General features: G+C 36.6%; 3 protein-coding genes across 4 annotated transcripts in view; all 3 read left to right on the top strand.

The window, feature by feature from the left end:
- The window catches only part of LOC127856855 (serine/threonine-protein kinase 10-like), a 94613-nt gene extending 89660 nt beyond the window's left edge, over positions 1-4953 (top strand). Inside the window, exon 20 of the mRNA XM_052393009.1 lies at positions 1446-4953. Within this exon, the coding sequence (XP_052248969.1) occupies positions 1446-1607 (162 nt within the window). The 3' untranslated portion in view covers positions 1608-4953. The remainder of the gene's footprint in view (positions 1-1445) is intronic.
- A 2432-nt stretch (positions 4954-7385) lies between these two features.
- LOC127856872 (uncharacterized) lies at positions 7386-23166 on the top strand. 2 transcript variants are annotated; one of them, XM_052393047.1, is made up of 7 exons: positions 7386-7450; positions 15483-16027; positions 18075-18238; positions 18696-18807; positions 20213-20427; positions 20909-21335; positions 22607-23166. In XM_052393047.1, the coding sequence occupies exons 2-7, from the start codon at positions 15500-15502 to the stop codon at positions 22796-22798; spliced, it is 1638 nt and encodes a 545-aa protein (XP_052249007.1). In that variant the 5' UTR covers positions 7386-7450; positions 15483-15499; the 3' UTR covers positions 22799-23166. The 2 variants fall into 2 exon arrangements, with proteins under 2 accessions (XP_052249007.1, XP_052249006.1); XM_052393046.1 differs by having other exon boundaries at positions 7432-7450; positions 15437-16027.
- LOC127856873 (uncharacterized) overlaps positions 7408-24368 on the top strand; it is a 64414-nt gene continuing 47453 nt past the window's right edge. Inside the window, exon 1 of the mRNA XM_052393048.1 lies at positions 7408-7456. The gene's annotated coding sequence lies outside the window, so the exon portion shown is untranslated. The remainder of the gene's footprint in view (positions 7457-24368) is intronic.

The raw sequence follows: 24368 nt of genomic DNA, 5'->3' as shown, positions 1-24368 counted from the left end.
TAGGATCATGAAACTTCATATGTAGATTGATAATGACTCGCAGATGACCCCTATTGATTTTGAGGTCACTAGGTCAAAGGTCAAGGTCATGGTGACCCGAAATAGTAAAATGGTTTCCGGATGATAACTCAAGAACGCTTATGCCTAGGATCATGAAACTGCATAGGTACATTGATCATGACTTGCAGATGACCTCTTTTGATTTTTAGGTCAAAGGTCAAGGTCATGGTGACCCGAAATAGTAAAATGGTTTCCGGATGATAACTCAAGAACGCTTATGGCTAGGATCATGAAACTTCATAGGTACATTGATCATGACTAGCAGATGACCCCTAACAATTTTCAGGTCACTAGGTCAAAGGTCAAGGTCACAGTGACAAAAACATATTCACACAATGGCTGTCAATACAATGGAGAGCCTATATGGGGGACATGCATGTTTTACAAACAGCCCTTGTCATATTTGTTTTGTTTATTAATTTGTCACCAACATTTGTTTACATGAAAAGTACATGCTTAAATAGCCTTTCCTCCCACCATTTTGTTTTTGATTCAATACACCACAAGCACTGTTATGAACATATGGTGTATGGGAACAATATATTTTGTATAACTTACTGTGTTTTATTTATCACCATTAATACTACCCACTATTTGTAAGATCAGTTTAAACTTTTTTTTCAAAGAAAACTGTATGCAATTTCTTCATTACACCTTACAGGTTGTCAATTTCCAAGGAAATTATGCCCTTTAAAATTAATTAAATGTGCACCTTAGTTAATTACCTGACCTTTAGAAAATAATTATTCTTGGGCAAACAAAGTTTGTTGGGGTTATACTGGAATCACAGTCGGTTAGTTGGTTAATCTGTCTTGCTGAACATGTGTACTTTTTGTCAAAAACTAGTCTCTCAGTTTCATCATGAAACTATAAATATGTTGTTTATACTTTGTAAAAGTGCTTGTTTTTTTTTCTGACTGTTTATTGAGCAATTGTCTTTGCAGAGTTATATGCCCTTAAATGCAAAATTTGAATACATAAGTTATTGTAAATGTGTGCATTGTGTTGCAAACTTTATTGGAGTGTTGTTGAAGCTATGGTGAAGTGCATAACATTGCTTTTGTGTAAATAACTCTATATATGTGAATTTTAACTTAGGCAATTTATTCAATTAATTGCTTACCACCCCATATACACACTTTAGAAGTAGCTTACAAAAAAGTTTTGAGATTAGTTTTTATTTATACTTTTTACATGTTTATGTTTATATTACATGGTTGAAATGAGCCAATGCAGGGTTAATGTTTCCTTTACCAGGAGTCTCTTCTAAACTAAAATCTAGTCTAGGCGGAAAGTGTCGTCTCTTATTAGCCTCGGTGGAATGAACAGTCTAATCTTGGACGACACTTTTTGCACATGCATTAAGCCTGGTTTTCCTATTTCAGCGACTGGAAGATGAATTCACGAAGCAACGGGAGGAGCAGGAGAGGTTCTATGGTGCCATTGTGATGACTGGGGACAGTACATACGGTCCCAACACACGCTCCGTGCCTAACAGTCTCAGACACAAACCGGACTCAATATCACGGCACAGCACCGTGATATAGCCTCCCTTTGTGCTTCTGATACCCGCGCCTGTTCATGGGCAACTGGTCCAGAGGCCGATAAATGAAATGCTCACCGCCCAAACACTGTGCTTGCACCATAAACTGTCTATTTCAAAACCGATTGGTAAAGTTCAAATGCTGATTTTATTTTCAGCAAATAATGCAAATGTTGTTGCATGTTATGTATAATTATGAGTGTTTAAGGTAAACATTAACTGTTTTATTCACTGTTTACAGTTTTTGAGCAACTATTTTGATGCCACAGCTTTGTTGAGAGTTCATTTCATTAGTTTGAGAATTTTGGACTGGTGGAACTCCTTTTCTGTGATTTATTAAATGGATTAAGGTGTACGAACATTCTGTTTTACAGATTAGGGAAGGGTAGTAGTGAGTTTGCCAAAAATGGGCCTAGATCCTGAACTTGTATTGTTCAGTATTTCTGTACTCAAAAATAGCACTATGTAGCTAATCTGTATCTTTGACACAAACATATTGCCATGATCATTTCTAAATCCTTTCACAGCTTGCCATCATTTACCATGATGTAGGTGTATAGGGCTGTTTGAATTTTACTTCATTAATTCTGGTACATTTACACATATTCATAATTATATCCACTTATAGATAAATTAAAATTAATTATTTGTAATTATTTTCACAGAATGAGATAGTGAGTGTGGATGGTCTAAGTAAAGCTTTGAGGTATTTTAATGATCTAATATATTCTTGCTTCATGTAATAGCTTATAATCAACTACATGACTTCTGAATGCTTGTTGCACATAATGATCCTAGTAAACCAGATGATTGGCCAGTTGAATGGTTCACATATGATGTAACAGTTGACTGGTCTACAGATGATTTTACCAGTTGAATATGCTGGTGAATATGACTGGTTTACAGATGAAATACCATTTGTGTGGTTCATTGATGATGTATAAGTTAACATGTTCACACATGATTTACCAGTTGACTGGTTCACACATGATTTACCAGTTGACTGGTTCACATATGATTTACCAGTTTACATGTCTGGTTCATTGATGATTTACATGTTCACACATGATTTGCCAGTTGATTGGTTCACACAAGATTTACCAGTTTACATGTCTGGTTCATAGATGATTTACCAGTTTACATGCCTGGTTCATAGATGATTTACCAGTTTACACGTCAGTTTCATAGATTATTTACCAGTTTACATGGTCACACATGATTAAACTGGTTCACACAAAAATAGCCATTGATGGTTTACTGATAGTTTAATGTTTCACATATGATTTACCATTTGAATGGTTCACAGATGATTTACTATTTGACTTATTTACAGTTCCATGGCCTATAGACTGGTTGACAGTTTATTTACCAGTTGTCTTATACAGAAATTATTTACCAGTTGAGTTCAAAAGCTTAATTTATTTTCCTATATAGGTATATTGAGAATCATAACATTCCATAAAAATGCAGTCTGCAAGTTGATGATTTGTACTGCAGTCTGCAAGTTGGTGATTTGTACTGCAGTCTGCAAGTTGGTGATTTGTACTGCAGTCTGCAAGTTGGTGATTTGTACTGCAGGCTGCAAGTTGGTGATTTGTACTGCAGTCTGCAAGTTGGTGATTTGTACTGCAGTCTGCAAGTCGGTGACTTTCTGTGGAAGGCTTATTTAACAGAAATCTTTATTGTTTAGAAATCAATAATGCTCCCAGGTTAAGTCTGTATTTGTATTTTTTAACATTTGCAATAATTGGCCTATTTTCCATTACCCGTTAATCTTCACAATACCTTAACAATGCTCAGTAAAGTGTTGTTATGTTTTAAATTTCTTTTATGTTATGATGTTAGTGAATAATGTTGGTTTGCATTTGAGTTCAAAGTGACTGATTAGTCACTTGCAAGATGTCTTCTTAGTAAGCAGAGTTTACTTCCAAATATATTATCAATATTATATGTCTTTCAGTCATTTATGTCTATGATGTTAATTATATATCAATAAGATATTTTATATTGTGTGAATGGACTGAACAATTATGATGTCTATTTAATATTTGAGCCACGCTGTTTGAGAACTGGGTTTAATTTATGTAAGACAAGTGTTTTCCCAGATTGGCCTGTGCAGTCTGCAATCAGGAACAAACTTTTCCACTTTCATTGTATTTTATGTTTAACCCTTTCCCACTCGTAGGCAAAGTGAAAATGGCTATGTGCAAACAGCATAAAACCAGAACAGCCTGCGAGTAACTCACAATCTGTTCAGGTTTTATGCTGTTTGATCCTCATCAGTATTTGAGGGTTGGAAATGAAACCTTTAAACCTTGAACCTAGTAAAATGGTCTTTAATAAAATATAACTTCTAAGGGACAAGAAATTTGTAAAAATACGAATTAAGGGTTAAAGGAAGTATCTTCTTGGCAAAAATCCAGTATATGTGGAAAGTGTCCAGATTAGCCTGTGCATACTGTGCAGGCTAATCTGAGAAAACACTTAACTCCCATGCATTGAGCCCCATTTCCCAGTGAGGCCCATTTGTATAATTACGGAAATGCACAGAGCAATAGGCCTAATATTTTTTACTATTCTCTGTTGTTAAGTTTATTTGTATTTTATTTTGTGATCTTCTGTTAAGGCTAAATGTAAAAGACATGTGTGTCAACATTTTTCTCAATGATTGGTTAAAAGAAATTTTCAACTAAAACAAGCTCATTAAAATATAAAAGGCTGCATTCAGCTGTGGAATTTTTTAGAGCAATAATATTTTCTTCGCATTTTTGTCTAAACATTAGTTTTCATGTCATCTTTTCTTGTGTTATTTGAGTTTTTGGTTATTTTTATATTCAAAAAGGCATGTTAACTGTCAACAACTTATTTGTTTAAGTGTCTTGGCTTGCATGTAATTAATATTTTATCACTTAACTTTTTTTAAATCTAAAAATAGTTATGTGCTGAAATACAATAGAGACTTCCCTTCAAAATGAACACTATTGTATTTCTGCACGAGAACTTTTAAAAAGTGTACGGTTTTTATGTTTATAAATGTATGTGTTTATAGCAAATTATTTATAATGTATTATCAAGTTGTGTTCAATGTGTCCATTGTTTGAAATCGATTCCAACTTTATACACAATTAGTTCAATATGCCCTGACATAGAATTTTGCCAAATTTTGACAGCTCTATGCACTAATCTATACAGATTTCAAATAACTATACAACTATGTGTATTATTCTTGGCTCACTGGTTCACTCCTTAAACATGGGTTATCAGTTTTCGAGTTATTAATGCTGAGTGCTATTGAATTGATATCATTTACACAATTACTATATTACTGAACATTAAATTTCAAAGGTGTTGTTCTTTCTCTTGAAGTTGTTTATTTTTGCAAAGTTTGGCGATGTGTGTGTTTTTCAAAGTTTACGAGGTCCTTTCGCACCTGAGGCTGCATTATGTGAGGAACCAGAGTGTGTCCCAGCACTCCTACCCAATTAACTTTACTAGACTCACAAGTTGGGAAGAATTTTGAATTATAGCTGTAATTTCCAGCTATTAAATTTTGGTGCACCGGCAGTCTTGTTAATTGGAAGGCAACCAGAGTACCTGGAGGAAACCACTCCTGTCCGGTACGGCAACCACTTGCCAAGCTCACATTCGCCAGGATCGGGGATTGAGTCCGGGTCACCTAGGTGAAAAGAGGGTTTACCAGCCACTGCACAAACCGGACAGCCTACAATATTGGCTTGACTGGTGTTTAAATTTATAAGGATGGAAGATAGTAACTAGGGTTCAAATGTTGGTTGAAAAGCAGGTGGGCAATATTAGGATGAGCGCAGTGACTGTAAATAGTTTCACATGGTATTGGCTTCCAGTTGGGGATTCTGAATCAGAGATAATTGAGGGAAGGAGAGGTTAATAGTCTGTAACAGAATAAGATACTGAAAAACAACTGCTCCATAACACATGCTGGCATGGATATCAGGATATTGCAAAAAGAAACCATTCGGCGCAAATATCTGCCAGTATTAAAGCACAAGTGTAACGATCCAGAATAAGAAGTTTTACTATTAAAGGCACATTTGTGCCAAGGAAATGCATGGTTTGAACACTAATGCAGTTAAAATGTGCGGTACACAGTTATTCTGCATCTACAGCCCCCCACCCCTTTCCTTCCCCTGTTAATCCTTCAACAGTATCAGGCATAGTCCACTTCGGTTCAACAAAATTATTTGAAAGCAAAAAGGTTATATATAAACAAGGCAAAAAAGAAAAACTGAAAATTTGAGTGAGTGCATAAAATGACATAATATCGTCTGTATTATTGAAGCTTGGGTTTTGTCATCTTATTAATAAGAAACGAGGAGCTCAGAATATATTTTAACACAATTAAATACATAAAATAAGAATTGCAACAATACCTTTATAGAAGTAAGTGTTCAGTATGAGATCCATGACATGTGTTAAAAAGCCAACAAGTAAAGAGTCTTATTAATTTTAGTCTACTTTTCTCTACTCCTCCTTTAAAGCTTTTTATGAACTCCTACAGAGTTAACGTTAGGATTGGTTTAATTATTATAATGGACCAAAATCAATTGGAGAAGCAAACAGATACTTGGGCATCCAGTCCCTTAACAAATTTACATTTGTCGCTAACTGTTTTGCCTTTTCTCATGTAGCAAACTTTGCATCATTCGTACAACCCACCTAAATAGAACATTTCCTCATCAGAAGGAACAAAGTTCTTCCATCTTTCACCTTGGACTTCATGTATAATCTCAAACTGTCATCTTCTTAATTTGTGCCTTGTTCAGCTAATGAACTTTGGATTTTTTTCTTGGATGAGCTTCCAATGTTTGGTGATAATGTTATAAAGAGTCCATTTAGAGATGCATAGCATAGGCGACATGTCATGTTGGGTCGGTGGATTAATTTTGGCGATTGCACGATTGTTGTTTCTGATGACATTCAGTGTTGCAACATTTCAATGATATCTAAACTTTGGCATAGGAAGGCCAGCGATGATATTTTGGCATTGACGTCCAATATTACCACCAGCCTGCATATATACTAAAAAACTCAACAGAAATTTGAGGAATAAAACAGAAATATGACGAATACGACAAAAATAGGACAGAACACACAAGGAATCAACCCCTGTTCAGTTTAAACCTAGTTATTTCAGCTCGATTGCATCGAATGTCAAAGGCTTATTGAAACACTCTGAACTCCAGTACTTGGTGTCTTACAAGGGAGATCTAAAAACACTCCCATAGTGGAGATCGAACCCTTGATATATCGGTTGCTGGGCGGACACCACATCCACAAGGCATTGTTTCTGAAATGGAAAACGCTGAGATATACCGAATTTGAAAACAGCTGGCCCAACGAGTTGTATGCAGATGCTAAGCAGATTGGCAGAACGTGGGCCCAGCTGGAGAGACTTGTCCAGAATCGAGACGCCAGGAGCAAGCTGGTTGGGACCACATGCAAAGATGAGATTATGATATATAAACTTATATATTTATTTAAAGTCTGAAATATATTAGTTTCTTTAACTCAATGAACAAACTGAAACAATTTATTACATTCGGATTGTTTGCACCTTGAACCAGTTAACATATAGCAATGATCACGCTGGAATAAGAAAGTGCCCTAATTTAAATTAATGTATTATACGCTACAAACTTTCAATTGCCAGTATAAGAACAGACACGCGTGTTAAAAATAGTACAGTGTAACCTTTTCCTTTGCTATAATTGCCAATTCAATTCTTCCCCATTCGGTTTGATAACGAACTAAAATCAAGTTTTCGTTTTGAGCATTTCTACACAAAACACACGCAATTTGATGTCGATGGTACAGGTATTGTGGTTGATACGATCTATTAGGTTGATTGAACTCAATTTTATAGACATAGATCTACGTGGGACATATTTTTACATGTTTTTTGCCTGTACCAGGAAGAACTTCGAGCTTTACGTATGTACATGGACTTATACAAACAAATGTATAGGTCCCTGGTATGTATACTCATAAAATCTCAACGCATTCAATGAGACCAAGTACAGAGTACTGGACTTACACTTATTCCAGATTAATCTGATTGAAACCATGGAAACACTTTCCACCAGCCTGTGACCACCATATTTCCTCAACGTAAAACCAAAATGAGTCTATACACATCAGAACACGTGTCATTATTTTTTTGATGGGGTTTCATCAGCTCTTATAAATCTGCTAGTAAGTGTAAATATATAGTTATGCTCATGTTTTATGTTGTATACTTAGGAGCTGTAAGAGCTACACAAGCCCAACACTTTTTTTATGCCTCCGGATCGAATGATCGGGGTATATTGTTTTTGGCCTGTCTGTCATTGTATGTTTCTGTCTGTCAATGCACATTGTATGTGTCTGTCTCTCATTGTATTTGTATGTCTGTCCCAAAACTTTAACCATGGTCATAACTTTTGCAATATTGGTGAAAGCAACTTGATATTTGGCATGCATGTGTATCTCATAGAGCTTCACATTTTGAGTGGTGAAAGGTCATGGTTATACTTCAAGGTCAAATGTCAAATATATGGCTTCAAAGCGGCGCAGTGAGGGGCATTGTGTTTCACAAACACAGCTCTTGTGTTACTATGTACACATTTAAACTAAGGACTGATGTTCTTCTGCACTTCCATGCTACCAATGACATTAAGACGTTAAATCTGACTATGCTTAACACAAATGATCATTTTTATCAAAGCTCTAAGAGCACCATGAAGTTACGTCAGATTTGTTTTAAGTTTTAGCATGTGGACGCAGTATGTTTGCTGACATAAATTTAGTTTATATGGACGATTTCTATGAAATGACTAAAATAACTGAAATTCATTTATCACATATGATGTCATTTGCATCTATTATAACGAAAGGATTCGTAGTCGAAATAGATGCTTTGCGTATTTTCACTGCTACAGTATAATTACCTCCCTTAGTTTTAAATTTGCCAGGTAAACAATATGAAATTGTAACTTGTTCTTTATAAAGTAAGTTAATTGTATGGCTCAAAATAATGTATTAAGCAGTTAAAGAGTATTTGATATTTAAGGAATGCTTCCAGTAAAATCCTGCGTAGCGTATATATACGGCTAGTTTCTGTGTAAGTGAAGGAGAAATGCTGATCGGTAATCTCCGTAGAGTGCGGTGGGAATTCGGAAACGTCGGTAGTTTCCGGATCGTGCCTTTCCTAGGTGGCGCTCTGTTCGCCAGTATATAGAGGCTTGCAAATAGACAAGTTGGGCAGTTGAGCGGATCCGTGGTCTAGTGGTAACACACTGGCTTCACAATCCAGAGATCGCTGGTTCGATCCCCCGCTGCACCTAACCTACTAACTCGTCTTTCACATGAGACGTTAAACCGAGGTTCAGTGTACTAGGTGCTATACACCGGGCACTAAAAGACCCAGGGTCACCTCTGGAACGGGGTGTCTCCTGTATCTTGCACTATCCCCCGTAACCAACTAACACGTCTTTCTGGGGGCGATGGCCATATGGGAGACAATCACGGTGCACTCGATAAAAAATAATGAAGAAGAAAAAAAAGAACAAGTTGGGCAGTTCTCCGGTGTATGCGAGCGGATCAACATCTGAAGGAAATGGACATTACTCTAAAAGAACAGTATTCTGGAGCAGTTGGGTATTTACGTTGGCTGCAAGCTTTAAACGGTGCTGCGCGGGCTGCAGAGTTCCTGTTTCTTGGAGAGGGTTTTCAGAGTGTTGGATACTACGGACGTCGTTCAATGCAGTGACGGAAGCTTCACCTAAGGCCTTGGGGTGACGTGAGCCAGCGTCTTCGCGGAAGCCAGTAGCCTCACGGAGGCGGTAACCAGTAGCTTCACGGAAGCCGGAGGATTCGTTGAAGGCATCAGTCCCCTCTTTGGTCGCATTGTATATATCTGAAGCGACTCGATTATTTTAAGTTCATAATCAGAAGGCAGGTAGCCTAAGGAAAATTATAATTACATTGTTATTTTGTAATTGGCCTTCCGAGGGTTTCGGAAGGAACATCGGCATTGTGAGGCCGCGCACATAGCGCTCGGTGGCGGCCTCAGGAAGTCGGCGGCTCGCGCTACACTATGTTTCTTCTTGCATCTGTATTGTAAAAGATATTTATGTGCATCAAGTAGAATATGGATAAATAAGCACGTGGTTTTATAAAGGACGCCATATAAGGTAGTATATACTATATAAATGATTATATACATCAAAACTGAAAAGTAAAAAATAATTGTCGAAAATGATGTTGAATACTTATTTAACTTGGAATATCCGATTATCCAAAATAGTAAACAAGCCTTTTCTTTAAATGAACGGTAATTCTTTTAGTTTTAAATTACACCATTTTTTAACTTTTCCTTATTGGATTTTTTACACCCAGCGGAATATAACTTTTATAACATTTTGATTTATATGGTTCGATTAAAACGCTTTGTACAGATGTTAGATTAAAAGTTCATTTATGGATATTAAGTCTTAAAATTCTAACGCGAACACTCGCGTTATTTTAGTGTTGTCGCATGCTTAATCCAAAAATGTTTTGCCAACATGTCGCGTTTCGTATATAATATTAAGGAAAACAACTTATACAGGGTTTGTTAATAAAGTAATTTATATGTGTATTTGGACCATATATATTTTCCCAAATGCCATATCGCTACATTTTAAAGGTAAAATGTACTCATGAAAATCGTGCACAAACGCAACGAGGCATGCATAAATAATCAGTCGTAGGCGAGCTCCGACAAGAACTATTTTTGACCGGGACTAGTTGATAATTTATTTTGATGATGGTATTAATTTGCAAATCAAAATCGTGCTCAAATCCATCGAGGTTTTAATGAAAAAGCATATGCCAATAAACTAGCGCAGACGCCAACAGGTACATTATTTTAAATCGCTATTTGTAAAATTCTGAGGGGGGGGGAAGGGGAGGTAATCCTTTTTTGATTACGTCCCGTGTTAATTGCTAAGGGAAAGCGTCTTAACGTCCATTATACGGCTCATGTTATAGTTTTAATTTTTTTAAGACCCCTTACCTTACTTATACATAAATTGTCGGGTGTTATTTTGTCCGGATCAAACCTTTGAAAGTATTGGTGTTTTTTGAAGAACAGTTAAAGAATGCTATGATCTGTTTTCTGTATCGAAAAATTGTATTGTTTTATAATTCGCTGATACCACTGTGTGTGTATTTAAGGACAGTTTAAAAATTATACCTTTTGTTTTATATATCGTACTGATTGTTTTCTAATTCACTGATACAACTGTATGTAATGTATGGAAATTGTATACAGCTATTTGTATCAAGCGCTAGGTTGTTTTTATGTGGACCGCTCTCAAATGGAAAGACTCTTAAGACTTGTATAAGAGGAAAGCAATTGAAACCTTTGTATATTTAATTAATATAATTATATTTAATTATATTTAATTGTTCAATGGTGTAATTTAGAATTATTATATCTCGCTGACATCGGGGACACTATATGTGATAGTGCGCGATGCGGTACGTTATTTTTTGATGTTTTTATTGTATTATGTTTCATACCTTTGGCTAGCTCGACCATACAAGATTCATTTCTTTCAAATGTTTTGCAACAAAACTTTTGCTTGCAAATATATTTTAGACCGCCTTCTCTGTCGCTTTTACCAATTCTATTTTCCATTGATATTACCACCCAATTGGTAACGACATAGCACAGTGGCGACAGGAAATCGGTCTACATTATTACCGAAACCGGGGTGTCAACTTGAGACTGACATTTCGAACTCCTCTACTTAATGTCACATTTCTCAAACAATCTTTGACGTCATTCATGCTTCTTACCAAGCATGTGCTTTGCAATATTCTCTATTACGTACGTACATCGAACTTAGCAATGTTCATCTCTATCTATACACTTGCCAGCGGTATGTCACTTATACAAACGAATGTGCCAACATTTTTTCATGACAACTACTGCATAGCATCCAGTCAATTTAGTCTTTATATAATTTCTTTACGTTTTCTTCTGTTATTATCCGGCGATATCAAATGCAATCCTGGCCCTTTAAGCCCTGAATGTCTCACTGTCTTTCACCTAAACATTCGAAGCATAAGAAACAAGATGAACTATATACGAGACACATTTTCTGAATGTACACATAGCATTTTATGTTTCACTGAAACACACTTGTCACATGATATCGGTAATGATTTATTACAAATTGAGGGCTTCGAAACAATGTTCAGAAAAGACAAAAATGCACATTCTGGTGGGTTCATTGTCTATACTTCATCGTTGTTAAGTCCACAACGAATTCTTGAACTAGAACTTTTACTGCCAGAATCTGTCTGGGTGAAAATCAAAGATCATTCACAAACCTTCTTAATCTGCACAGTTTACAGACAACCAAGTTCAACTATGGATTTCTGGAATCAGCTAAATATTTGTATTGAAAAGGCAATTGAAATATCTCCACATATTATACTTGTTGGTGATATAAATGAAGACCAACTGAATCCGAGTAACCATAAACTTAAAGATATCATGACGCTCAATAATTTACGAAACATAATTAAAGATCCAATTCGTGTTACAAGTAACTCTAGCACTCTAATAGACATCACAGTTCTGTCAAGAAGCGTACACTGCTTTGATGCCGGTATTTTTGAAACTGACAGAACTATAACAGATCATTACGGAACTTATGTGCACGTACGTTAAGACCGATTTCATGTTAGAGGAGCCCTACAAACGACGAATATGGGAATATAAAAAAGCGAATGAGCGATTTTTCGTCATCAAACCCTAAACAATACTGGAAGCTAATCAAAAGCCTTGTAAAAGACAATTCATCAAACTGTGAACAAATACCGCCTCTGATCAATAGTGATCGGTCTGTTTCAATAACAGATTTCGAAAAGGCCAACACACTAAATGACTATTTTGTTTCTTTTTCGAATGTTGATGACAGAGATGTAAACTTGCCGTCTATTGAATTGAAAACGGATGTGATTTTAAATGATTTTAACATTTCTGAACAAGACATTAAGGACGTTCTAAATAATCTTATTATAAATAAAGCAAGCGGTCCTGACGAAGTCAGTCATAGAATGCTGACACAAACATTTAACACAATATATAAACCGCTTTGTACTTTGTACTTAATAGATCCATTAAAGAAAACATATTTCCTAGCTCTTGGAAAAAGGCAAACGTAATGCCTCTCTTCAAAAACGGTAACAAAGAGCAACCTTCAAACTACCGGCCGATTTCTCTTATTAGTTGCGTAGGAAAAGTAATGGGACGAGTTGTATTTAAATATGTATATAATCATTTGCATCTAAACAAACTTATTTACAAATATCAATCGGGTTTCTTGCCTGGTCATTCGACAACATATCAACTTATTGACATATATAATCAAATTTGTAAAGCATTTGACGAAAGACAAAGCACGTGCATGGTATTCTGCGACATTTCCAAGGCGTTTGATCGCGTCTGGCATAAAGGGCTTCTTTTCAAGCTACGGCAGTATGGAATATCTGGAAATATCCTTAATTGGTTATCTAATTACTTATCTAACCGCACACAGCGGGTGTTTGTTCATACCACATTTTCCAATGAGATATCTATCAAAGCTGGGGTACCCCAAGAATCTGTTTTAGGTCCTCTCCTTTTTCTTGTCTATGTAAACGACATCTCTGATAACTTGCTTAGTAACTTAAGGCTATTTGCCGATGACAGCTCACTTTCAGTCACCTCAAATGACCATGCTTTTATGGAAAGCATCCTCAACAATGACCTTACCCAAATCAATACATGGGCCAAACAATGGTTGGTTTCCTTCAATCCCTCTAAAACTGAAATTGTCTTTTTCTCATTATTGGACATGCAAAAACCCCAACTACATTTTGACGGAAATCAGTTGGGCTTTGTTGAAACCCATAAACACCTAGGTCTCTTGTTCAGTCAAAATGGTAAATGGCACAATCACATTAACGCTATTCTTAGCAGAGCATCTAAAATATTAGGATCTATGAGAATGCTAAAGTTCAAATTAAAACGTCAAACGCTAAACCAAATATACGTATCATATTTACGTCCTGTATTAGAATACTCGTCGGTCATCTGGGATAATTGTACACAATATGAAAAATATATTATAGAAAAATTTCAATATGACGCCGCCAGAATAGTTAGTGGTTTAACGAGATCATCATCTATAACTAATTTACTTACTGAAATTGGCTGGGTATCGCTGGAACACAGGCGCTGCATTCAAAAACTAATATTAGTTTACAAACACCAAAGGGTACCCTACCAGAATATCTTTCAGACATGTTTCCAACAACCGTAAATGAAAATTCCGTGTATAACCTACGAAATGGTGATAATCTACTCACACTACCTAAACGACTCGAAATATACTCAAACTCTGCTATACCATCAGCAATCAAACTATGGAATGATCTTGATCCTGATATATGAAATTCAAATACATTGGACGAATTTAAAACAAAACTTAAAGAAAAATTCAAAGCACCTAAAGTCCCTGCATATTATTCACAGGGTGAGAGAACATACCAAGTAATACATGCTCAAATAAGAAACCATTGTAGTGATCTGAAAGCGCATCTTTTTGAAAATCACCTAACTGACTCACCCAAATGTAGCTGTGGTTACCACACCGAGGACGTGGACCATTACTTCTTTAAATGTTCGCGCTATCAGGACGAACGCTTACAAATGTTTATAAATACGCGTATATTTCATCCAATTAATGCATCAAAACTCATGTTTGGCATACAAACTTTGAACAACGAAGATAATTGTAAGCTTTTCAAGAAGTTAAGTTATTTATCAAACGTGTTGTATTATTAGAACATTACAATAACCACGTGATCAACCACGTGTTTATGAATCCCGCTTTATCCCGCTCCGGTGATAAGCCCTGGCATTAGCTATCTAGTAGCGCAACTGTATAGACGCTCATATGCTACTGTAAATATGTAACAATAAAATCGTAGAATAGAAGCTCGTGTATCTTGTGATATTGCCTTCACATTAGTGTTGACACTCACATAATAAATACACAATATACAACAAAACGAACGAAACGATTTAATGTATAACAATCAATTAACCAGGACATAATAGCACCCCTCAAAGCATTCCAATATCAAGTTGAAAGGAAGAATATGGTCGAGCTGGTCAGGGTTTTTGCAAGCATGTGTATCTTTGTTCATAATTATGATGTTATATTTTTATAATTAGTTTTTTTTTCTCTTTTTGTCTCATTCGACCAATATTAAGTATAAACAAACTTTCTATTAGCCACTTACTCTGTATAAACAATTTTGTTATTAAAACAGGCTGATTTATTTTGATTCTACCTTTTATTTGTTAAGTATGCACATACAACATTGTACTACCGAATTACCTGTATCTTGGCATACCCATCTTGTTAACCTTTACAAAAAACTGTCATAATTGAGAGGGCCCTTCGATGATGTTGGTATAACTCTAGGCCCAATCCATTTGTATACATGTACCTCAAACTGTCTATTATATGTAATTGTTTGTAAATGAATGTGTATATACAATAAAATATGTTTAAACTAAATAGCTACATTTTGAGGTAGACAGTTTTGCAATACATGGAACGATTATCAGCTCACTACGGCCCTGCATTTGTGTATTTTAGGTATACAGCTATCGCCCGGTGATGTCGGTATTTGGTTCACCTAGTTTCTTAGTGTAGGCCGGTTCGAAATATCCTTGTATCTTTTAATATATTAAACACTCGTATACAGTTCAATTCTCGTCGGGTGTCAAGTGTGGTAAACTCGGTTCTTACAGAAACATCCAGGTCGAAGATGGAGTATTATGAAAATAGCGACTGCTATCACTTTTCCGATTATTTTACTCTCCAAAACGGATATTTATTTTGCGAAAACGTAGACGTGAAATCTATCAAAGCTTTTATGGAAGAGAGTGACTTTGAGACGAAATCTCCTGTCTTCGTCTACAGCAAAAATCAGATAATTTCCAATATCGAATCATACAAAGAAACGCTGAAATCAATAAACCGCGAGGCGTGTTTGAACTACGCTATGAAAGCCAATATGAACCCGGCTGTGTTGGAACTCATGCGTGACCGCGGCTGCTCGGTGACCTTGGTAAGCGGGTTCGAGCTGCGCCTGGCACTGCGGCTGGGCTTCGAACCCAGCCGTATCGTGTTGAACGGGAACGGGAAGCAGGAATGGGAAATCGAACTCGCCGTGGAGCGGGGATGTCTGCTCAATATTGACGGCTGGTTCAACTTGCAGCAAACCATTGCCGCTTGCAGAAGACTGAAGAAAGTGGCGCGGGTTCTCCTGCGGATCAACCCAAACATAGACGCTGTAAGTTTTGATTAGGTCAGTTTTTGTTAGTGAATAATTTCTTTGTAAAGCAGAGAGCTATTGAAACTGTTAAATATTCTTCTGGAGCATTAGGCACGTACTAGTAATAAGTAAATATTTTGGCAATTATACTATATTATATATATAGTGCAGATTAAATAGTGCGTCTTTGTGGTGAAATCAAATGCACCCGAGTAGAATATTTGAGTTATTTAGTTCACTATCCAGCCATGTATACCAATATCATTTTATACATCATCTTCAATGAAAGTATTATACCATGGTGTTATGTGTACGAACCTAATGTTGAAAAGCGTCTCTTTGTCGTAATCTTAAGGCCAAACGAAATAAGTCCCTGTTTCCGGTCCCCCGTTTTACCATTGAGTATGGCTGAACCTATATTGTCAGTAAAAATAAAGGCATACAAGACATATCCATAGGACATAAATCTTGCTGCCGCAAACCGTGTTTGTTCAAAGTCGGGTTTAACCTTTAGGTGTGACATTGACCTTTGAGGTAGGAATACGGATGTTGCACGTGACACGTCGTCATATGATGGTTTACATTTGTACCAAGATATTTTCAAATCCATTTATGCATGAACAAGTTATGGCTTTGACATGAATATTCAAGCCGTTTCATGACCCAATGGCCCTCTGACGTTTAAGTGTGACCTTGACATTCGATGTAGGGAGACGGGTATAACACGCGAAACGTCATCGTATTATGGTTTACATTTGTATTTCATGAGATTTTTTAAACCAATTATCAATATGTGGCAAAGTTATGGCGGCGACAGGAATTTTCAAGCTGTTTTGTAGAAACTGAAGGACGGGTGTTACATACGATACACGATGTTATGAGTTTATGACGTTATATTTTTGGTTTACACTTTTGCCAAATTATTTTAAAATCCAACAAAATATGGAAAAGTTATGCAACATACATGAATTGTCTGACGAATATGTCGGTAGACGGACGCACGCACACACAGCCAAACGAATTAGACGACTGCTACATGGCGCTTTTTCGAAGAGGGGCGGGGGTATAATAGCACACCATTGAGTAAAAGTTCATACTACATTCTGTATTAATACATTAATACTCGTAAACAAGTATGTTCGATATGAATTGTTATCTTCAATATACGGGTAACGCTGTCCTTTACACTCTAAGTGTCGCATAAACATGTCTACCTTTAAAGGGACCTGTTCAGTTTTGATAAATTGACACAATTGAAAAAAATAATTTCAGATCTGCACATGTTCGTTGTAATTATGTTATTTGCAAGGAAATAGTAATACTGAACATTTACCGTGCTCTAAAATATCAATTATGTGCATCTTATGACGATTTAAAAATCTAAAAAAACAAGCGTTACAAACGCGAAACGATGGAATAATATGGAGAGTTCTGTTGATATCGTTGTATGTGTAGCATACCGGGGATTTGTCTATATAAAGTACAAAATACCTGTATGATTTATCACTATATCAGCATGGATAGCCAAGTGGTCTAAGCGTTAGACTTTTACTCTAAGAGTCAATTGTTCGAGCCCAGATGTGGATTGTGCGTTAGACTTTTACTCTAAGAGTCAATTGTTCGAGCCCAGATGTGGATTACTTTGTTTCTTTCTTTACTTTTATTCTTGTTTATACTGGCGCTCTTCAATTCAATTGTTCGCATTTATCCATTTAAAACATTTAATGGCAAACATCGACACATGCCAAAATCTGTGAACAAGTCTCCCTTCAATACCTGTAGGTATATACATTTCATGTTTTGTTTTTGTTTGTCCTAAGGCCGGAAATACATATTATACGTCGGCCAGCCTTGCAACGCTGTAAAGATATTCTTGCATTACATATGACATACTTTTACTAAATTAAAAACTGGTGAAACCAACTTAAATACGAGCTTATTTAGTTAGTTCATCTACTTTTCGTCATCTATGTGCACAGAACTTTAAGCAAAGGAACTGCATTTAAGGCAATCCAAATTATGTACAGCAATGCATGTTCGGACAGCATGAGTTTTAATCTTACAGAAAGTGCACAAATACAACACAACCGGCACAAGCGGGTCCAAGTTCGGTATAGAGATGTTCCAAATGAGTCATGTGGTCGAGGCGTTGAGGCAAGAGCCTCTTGTGCACGTAGTGGGCGTCCACAGTCACCTGGGATCAACTATCACAGACATCGACGTGTTCAGGTAAACATAGGGTCTGGTTTAGGAACAAACATATAAGTGTTCCGGAATATACATTGATGTGTTCGGATTAACACAGTTGAAATGTTAAGGAACAAACATTGACGTGTGTAGGTACAACATTTTAACGTGTTCTGGTAAAAATATTGACGTGTTCGGGTTTAAACATTGACGTGTTCGTGTACGAAAATTGACGTGTTCTGATAAACACATGGACGTATTCGGCTTCAAACATTGACGTGTTCGGGTACAAACATTGACTTTTTCGGATGCATATATAGACATGTAAAGATATCGCTTAAATTGATAAAGATCACATCAGAAAAATAATTTTTTATCTAAGTATAACGTCAAAACGCATCTAAGATACTGTTACCAAAATATACGGGGGAGGGTGGATGACACTATCAGATTTCGACCTACACTTAATATGACCAAGCTCCGCACATGTCGTTTTCAGGAAATCGGCGAAAGCGATGATGAAAGAGTTCAGCTCACTTAAAGCAAGCGGATTCCAACGCATGAAGTACATCAATCTGGGCGGCGGTTTGGGGATAGACTATACCTGCCATGTAAGTTTGTCAATAGGGGATAGACTATACCCGCCATGTAAGTTTGTCAATAGGGGATATACTATACCCGCCATGTAAGTGTCTCAATAGGGGATAGACTATACCCGCCATGTAAGTGTGTCCATAGGGGATAGACTATACCCGCCATGTAAGTGTGTCAATAGGGGATAGACTATACCCGCCATGTAAGTGTGTCCATAGGGGATAGACTATACCCGCCATGTAAGTTTGTCAATAGGGGATAGACTATACCCGCCATGTAGGTTTGTCAAGAATGAGAAAAGAGTGTCACTTAGAATGTTCTAGGGGATAGACTATACCCGCCATGTAAGTGTGTCAAGAATGAGAAAAGAGTGTCACTTAGAATTGTCTAGGGTTTGAAAATACCCGCCATGTAAGTGTGTCAAGAATGAGAAAAGAGAGTCACTTAGAATTTTCTAGGGTTTGAATATACCCGCCATGTAAGTGTGTCGAGCCTGAGAAACGAGTGTCACTTAGAATGTCATAGGGTCTGACAATGCCCGCCATTTACGTGTGTCAAGCCTGAGAAATGAGTGTCACTTAAATTTCATAGGGTCTGACAATGCCCGCCATGTAAGTGTGTCGAGCCTAAGAAAAGAGTGTCATTTAAAATGTCTAGGGTCTGACAATACCTGTCATGTACGTGTGTCGGGCCTGAGAAAAGAGTGTCACTTAAATTTCCTAGGGTTTGACAATACCCGCCATGTGTGTCGAGTGCCACATAGAATTTCCTAGGGGTTGACAATACACGGTATGTAAGTGGGTCGAGCCTTAAAAAAGATTGTCACTTAGAATGTCCTTGGGCTTGATAATACCCGTCATGTAAGTGTGTCAAGCTCTCGATGGTAGACTGTCTGTTAGACTGACTTGGTGTTTGACCATTAGTACATGAATGAATCGGATGAATTGGAGGACATTTTATAATAGCCACGTAGGTTTAAGTTTATGGCTTGAGACTAAAGTGTAACTCGCTATGGAACTCTGTAACTTACCTTTGCGGGTTGGGCCGTTACACGCTATGACCCCCGGGATGCTCATTTGACATCTCTAGGCTACGTTCTTTTGTTAACCTTAAGCAAAATCCATTTCAAATGTGTTGTGTTATAGATTCGTACGATCCATTTACACTGTGTTATTATTTGGCTCTAAATAACGACTCCTTTTAAGTGTGCTCTTTTATAGACCTTTTGTACAATCAACTTAAACAATTCGTGTTATAGAATTTTCATATGATTCATCGAAACTATATTGAACTTAGAACTTTCGTACGATCCATTTAAATTGTATTCATGTAGTCCTGCCGTATGATTAATTTAAACTGTATTATTTTCTATACCTCATTAACGATTCATGTACGACCCATCTAAACAGTGTTCTATTGTAGGCTTCGCGTACGATGAAAGCCTCTCTGAAGACGACAGCCGACTTTCAAAAACCCATTGGTGAACGGAACGCAACACCACGTGGCATTGTGGAGGCGATTCATCAGGAGCTGGCACCGGAAGTGTCTCTGATACTCGAACCGGGGCGATCTTTGATCGGGGACGCCGCTGTCTTGCTGACGAGAGTTCTGGGTGTTAAACATGGGGCCGAGAAAAGGTAAAGTATCATTTGATCGTAACCAGCTACATTGCATAGGTAAAGGGGTGCATATAATTTAAGAATTAACATAGGACATTAAATTATTGATAAACTGCACTAAAAAGTTTTTAAGCAATTACACCATTAATACATCAATATTAAACGTTTGGAAAGGTAATTTGTCTATTTATATATTGCCAACTACTTCATAGAACTGAACAGTGTGAATTGGTTGTTTTGTCATACATAATACTGATTTATATTATGTATTGTATTGCTTTTTGAGATAAACTTTCAAAATATGTATCCATTTATTGTAGACCTTAAATATTATTTGATGTAAATGTGTCCGACTTTTTACTTGTTATACACATATCCATAAGATAATGAGTTAAGACTGATCTTGTTAATGTTATTTTGTATGGTAGGTTACTTTATTACATGACGAAGTTTATACTATTGTACTACTACAATAATAGTATTTAAATACTACTTTCAGTTACATTGTTGTGGACGGGTCAATGACGGAAGTCATTCGTCCAGCGCTTTATGGCGCTTACCACCATATTGAATTGGTCGAACCGACCAGTCAGATCATTTCGAATGATCATGTGACCATGTCATCTAATGGCTGCCCTGAACAAGGAGTCAAGAATGGAGTTTTTGAAAATGAGCATACAGAAAACAGAGTCACAAATAGCCATTTCGAACAACAAGTTCAAAATGACAATACAGAAAACAGATTCCAAACAGTGAATTCAGATAATGGGGTCCAATATGGGCATTTGGAACACGGATTCGAAATTGCTGACGCACAAAATGTCCAGAATTGCCAACAGTTCGACAACATCCCCGTGAATGTGCAGGAGCGCCGTGTGTATGAAGTTGTGGGACCCGTTTGTGAGAGCGGCGACTTCCTGGGACATGTAAGTGCAAGGTTAACATGTAAGAAGACGTTAACGGTCTTTATTCTTTAGTAATACGATTTCGAAAATTCGAATCGCCTGAGCAACGTTTAGCTTCGCATGCTACGACACATTTACTATCATACCCTCAAATGCATATGGTTTATAACAGTTTCGGACTGTTAAGGTTAAGCCAACATGTAAACGCTGTTATACCCATGCTTGTGATAGGTTTGTCATCAGAACGTGTACTTACAAACATACCAACCAAGATCTAGAACGGTAGGGGTATTACAATCATTACCGTATATTCATTTTGTTTTGTCTTAATGTGTTCTGAAGCAGCTGTGTTGAAATTCCTGAAACTTTTTGGTTGAAAAGTTGAGCGTTCTATTCTCTTGATTTAAGTTTCTTCACCATCTCAGATTTCATTTTGGTTCAGCTTTTATAACATCGTGACGCTTACAACTCATTGGCAGCTTTTCCATAACCCATACATTATCACAGTACGCCGTTCAAACACGAACGCCGTAAATTTAACAACTGAGATATTGTCAATTAGCCTCTCTCTTGGAAAACGGGGTTTAACTCAATTTCTTAAAGTGTCGTCCCAGATTAGCATTCTCAGTCCACACATGTGAATAAGGGACGACACTTTCCGCTTGTATGTTATTTTTGGTTTGCAGGAAGAATCTGTTTAACTAAAATCCAGTTGTGGTGCTCTCAAGAACGCAGTTTAGAAAACAAAAACAGAAATTGAAATACAGTATATATTTTGACATGAATATGGTTTAATGAATATAATATGTTATGATGCAGAAATTCCGACCAAAAATCAATGTGGGTTTTGTTTCAAATGCCCTTTTATATAAGTATTTTGACTTCAGTATAGTAGATCATCTCTTTAGCTGTAGTTTACAAACTTGTTCTTCAAGAAAGCCGGCGCAGTTGGTTCACTGTTTACTGTCATGACTCGGTACGACTTCAGTGGGAAGTCTCGATTTCTCCAACATTACTATATCTTGTTAAAGAAAAATTGGCTTAAGTTCTTAATTTCATTGAAAGGCACAACTATATTAAGCTAATCGTGTTTAAACAGACTTAATATTTTTTAGAAATCGGTGCTTTTTAATAAAATATCGTACCATAACACTATTAGTTTTTGTTCGACGCATATGTGTTTTTAAAGTGTCCATCGAACCATTATTCTACTATACAAGTAAATAGGTAATATCAAAACAATTGTCAATCGACATGAGCCCCTATAACGTGATTGCTCCGTTTTCACGCAGGACCGATTGTTAGCCACCCCGCATGAGGGCTGCCATCTGGCGGTGTTCCACGTGGGGGCGTACTGCACCAGCATGTCCAGTAACTACAACATGAGACCCCGCCCGGCCGAGCTCCTAGTGGACGGGTCAAAGGTCAGGGTCATACGTCAGCCAGACTCCTTCGAGACGATGCTGCAGTGTTTTAATTGCTAGCGTAGAATTTATTAACAATGTAAACGTCTTGATGCATGTGAGTAAAGGGACGACACTTTCCGCTTAAATTAGATTTTTGTTTAGAAGAGACTTTATTAAAACGAAGAATTCCCCAAAAGCAGAAAGTGTTGTCCCTGCTTATCATGCGAGGACTTCACACAGAGGATATGTGTTGCTGTCGGTAGATTATGACATTTAAATCATGAAGGTACGAGATACATTAATATTATCACAAGTGGGGCAATGTTTTGCATATTGAATAATTTTAGTGCCTTCAGCACTTTGATGTTGGTGTAATTTGGAGTTTGCATGATGTAGTGTAATTACAGCGATAACACTTTAAAAAAACGAATAAATGTGTTTTTTTTTCGAACTTGTGTTCAGAACTGGTGCTCGTCGCCATGTAATGTTTGCACCCTTTCATTAATCCCTTTACCGAGTAATTGCTGATTGACGCATTTGTTAATAACTAGTATTAATGGTATATCATTTATGCGCATTTCGAAGTGCTTATTATACAATGTTCTGTCATATTTCGTTTTAGTAATTGATTAAGGAATATATATGTTAAATTATTACATTTAAAACCAAATTAATGCAAAATTTATTGATTTTGCAGCCTATACAGTGGTATTTACGAAAGTTCATATCTGTATACACATATCTTTTTGTGCATGTTTTTTTTTATATTCAAGCTTTTTTCTTCGCGCGGCGTTTACATTCTCGAAGTAGGTTCTCCGGTCTCCAATAATAAAACAATTAACTACGATCGTACTCATTTTAATATATGTGGATATAATGCGGCTAGGAATTGTTCAGAAAAACCTCCGCGACATAAGTCATGATTCTTTGAATTTATTGACGATCGTTTTCAACATCGTAAACCTATTAACATTAACACTGTATATCTTATTTTAAAGATACTTCTTTTGAGTGTATTTGTCGGTGTTAATGGCAGCTATTGAATGCAGTGCAAGAGAATGATTGTATCAAATTCTGATTATTGACAACTGATATAATACATTGCATAATCGGCCTGGTCTGCATTGCAAAAACATTATTTGCTGTGTTAACTAAGTATACACAGTTTGTCATGATTTCTGAAACCTTTGATCCAATTCCTGGATTACAGGACAGTGTATTTCTGGAACGATCCAGTATGAAAATTCCTATTATGTGTATGCCTGGGCCATATTCCCTGAATCTGAAAGAATTATTTCAACGTGAATATTCTTAATTGGTTTCATGCGTATGAACGTGTGCCATGCAGTTTTAAATTTAATTGCGCATGTATCATACTAGAACTAAGCGTTGAGTGCTTAAATAAATGAATTATGTGATTAACAGTTATATATTAATGAAGAAAATAGAAATATACCTTTTACCTTGTGTTATACCCATACTCTTTTGTTACCGTGGACCTTCTTGGATTTTGCTCATCGTCTGGTTCCAACTTTTGTACCTTCTTCAATTGAAATAATCAAAATCTGACTCGCTACTGTCTTTATTTACAAACTTTTTTCACCTCCTTTTTTCACTTAAAAATTAAATAGTTCAGTTGTTTTTCGAA

The sequence above is a fragment of the Dreissena polymorpha genome, chromosome 14 (genome assembly GCF_020536995.1).
Source record: "Dreissena polymorpha isolate Duluth1 chromosome 14, UMN_Dpol_1.0, whole genome shotgun sequence".
Classification (NCBI taxonomy): domain Eukaryota; kingdom Metazoa; phylum Mollusca; class Bivalvia; order Myida; family Dreissenidae; genus Dreissena; species Dreissena polymorpha.
Note: the sequence above shows the minus strand (reverse complement) of the source record. Positions and strands in the feature narration are given on the sequence as shown.

Coding starts and splice junctions, on each gene's coding strand:
- LOC127856872 (XM_052393046.1), top strand. Junction 16,028..18,074: donor TCAACCCAAACATAGACGCT/GTAAGTTTTGAT, acceptor TTAATCTTACAG/AAAGTGCACAAATACAACAC. Junction 18,808..20,212: donor GGATAGACTATACCTGCCAT/GTAAGTTTGTCA, acceptor GTTCTATTGTAG/GCTTCGCGTACGATGAAAGC.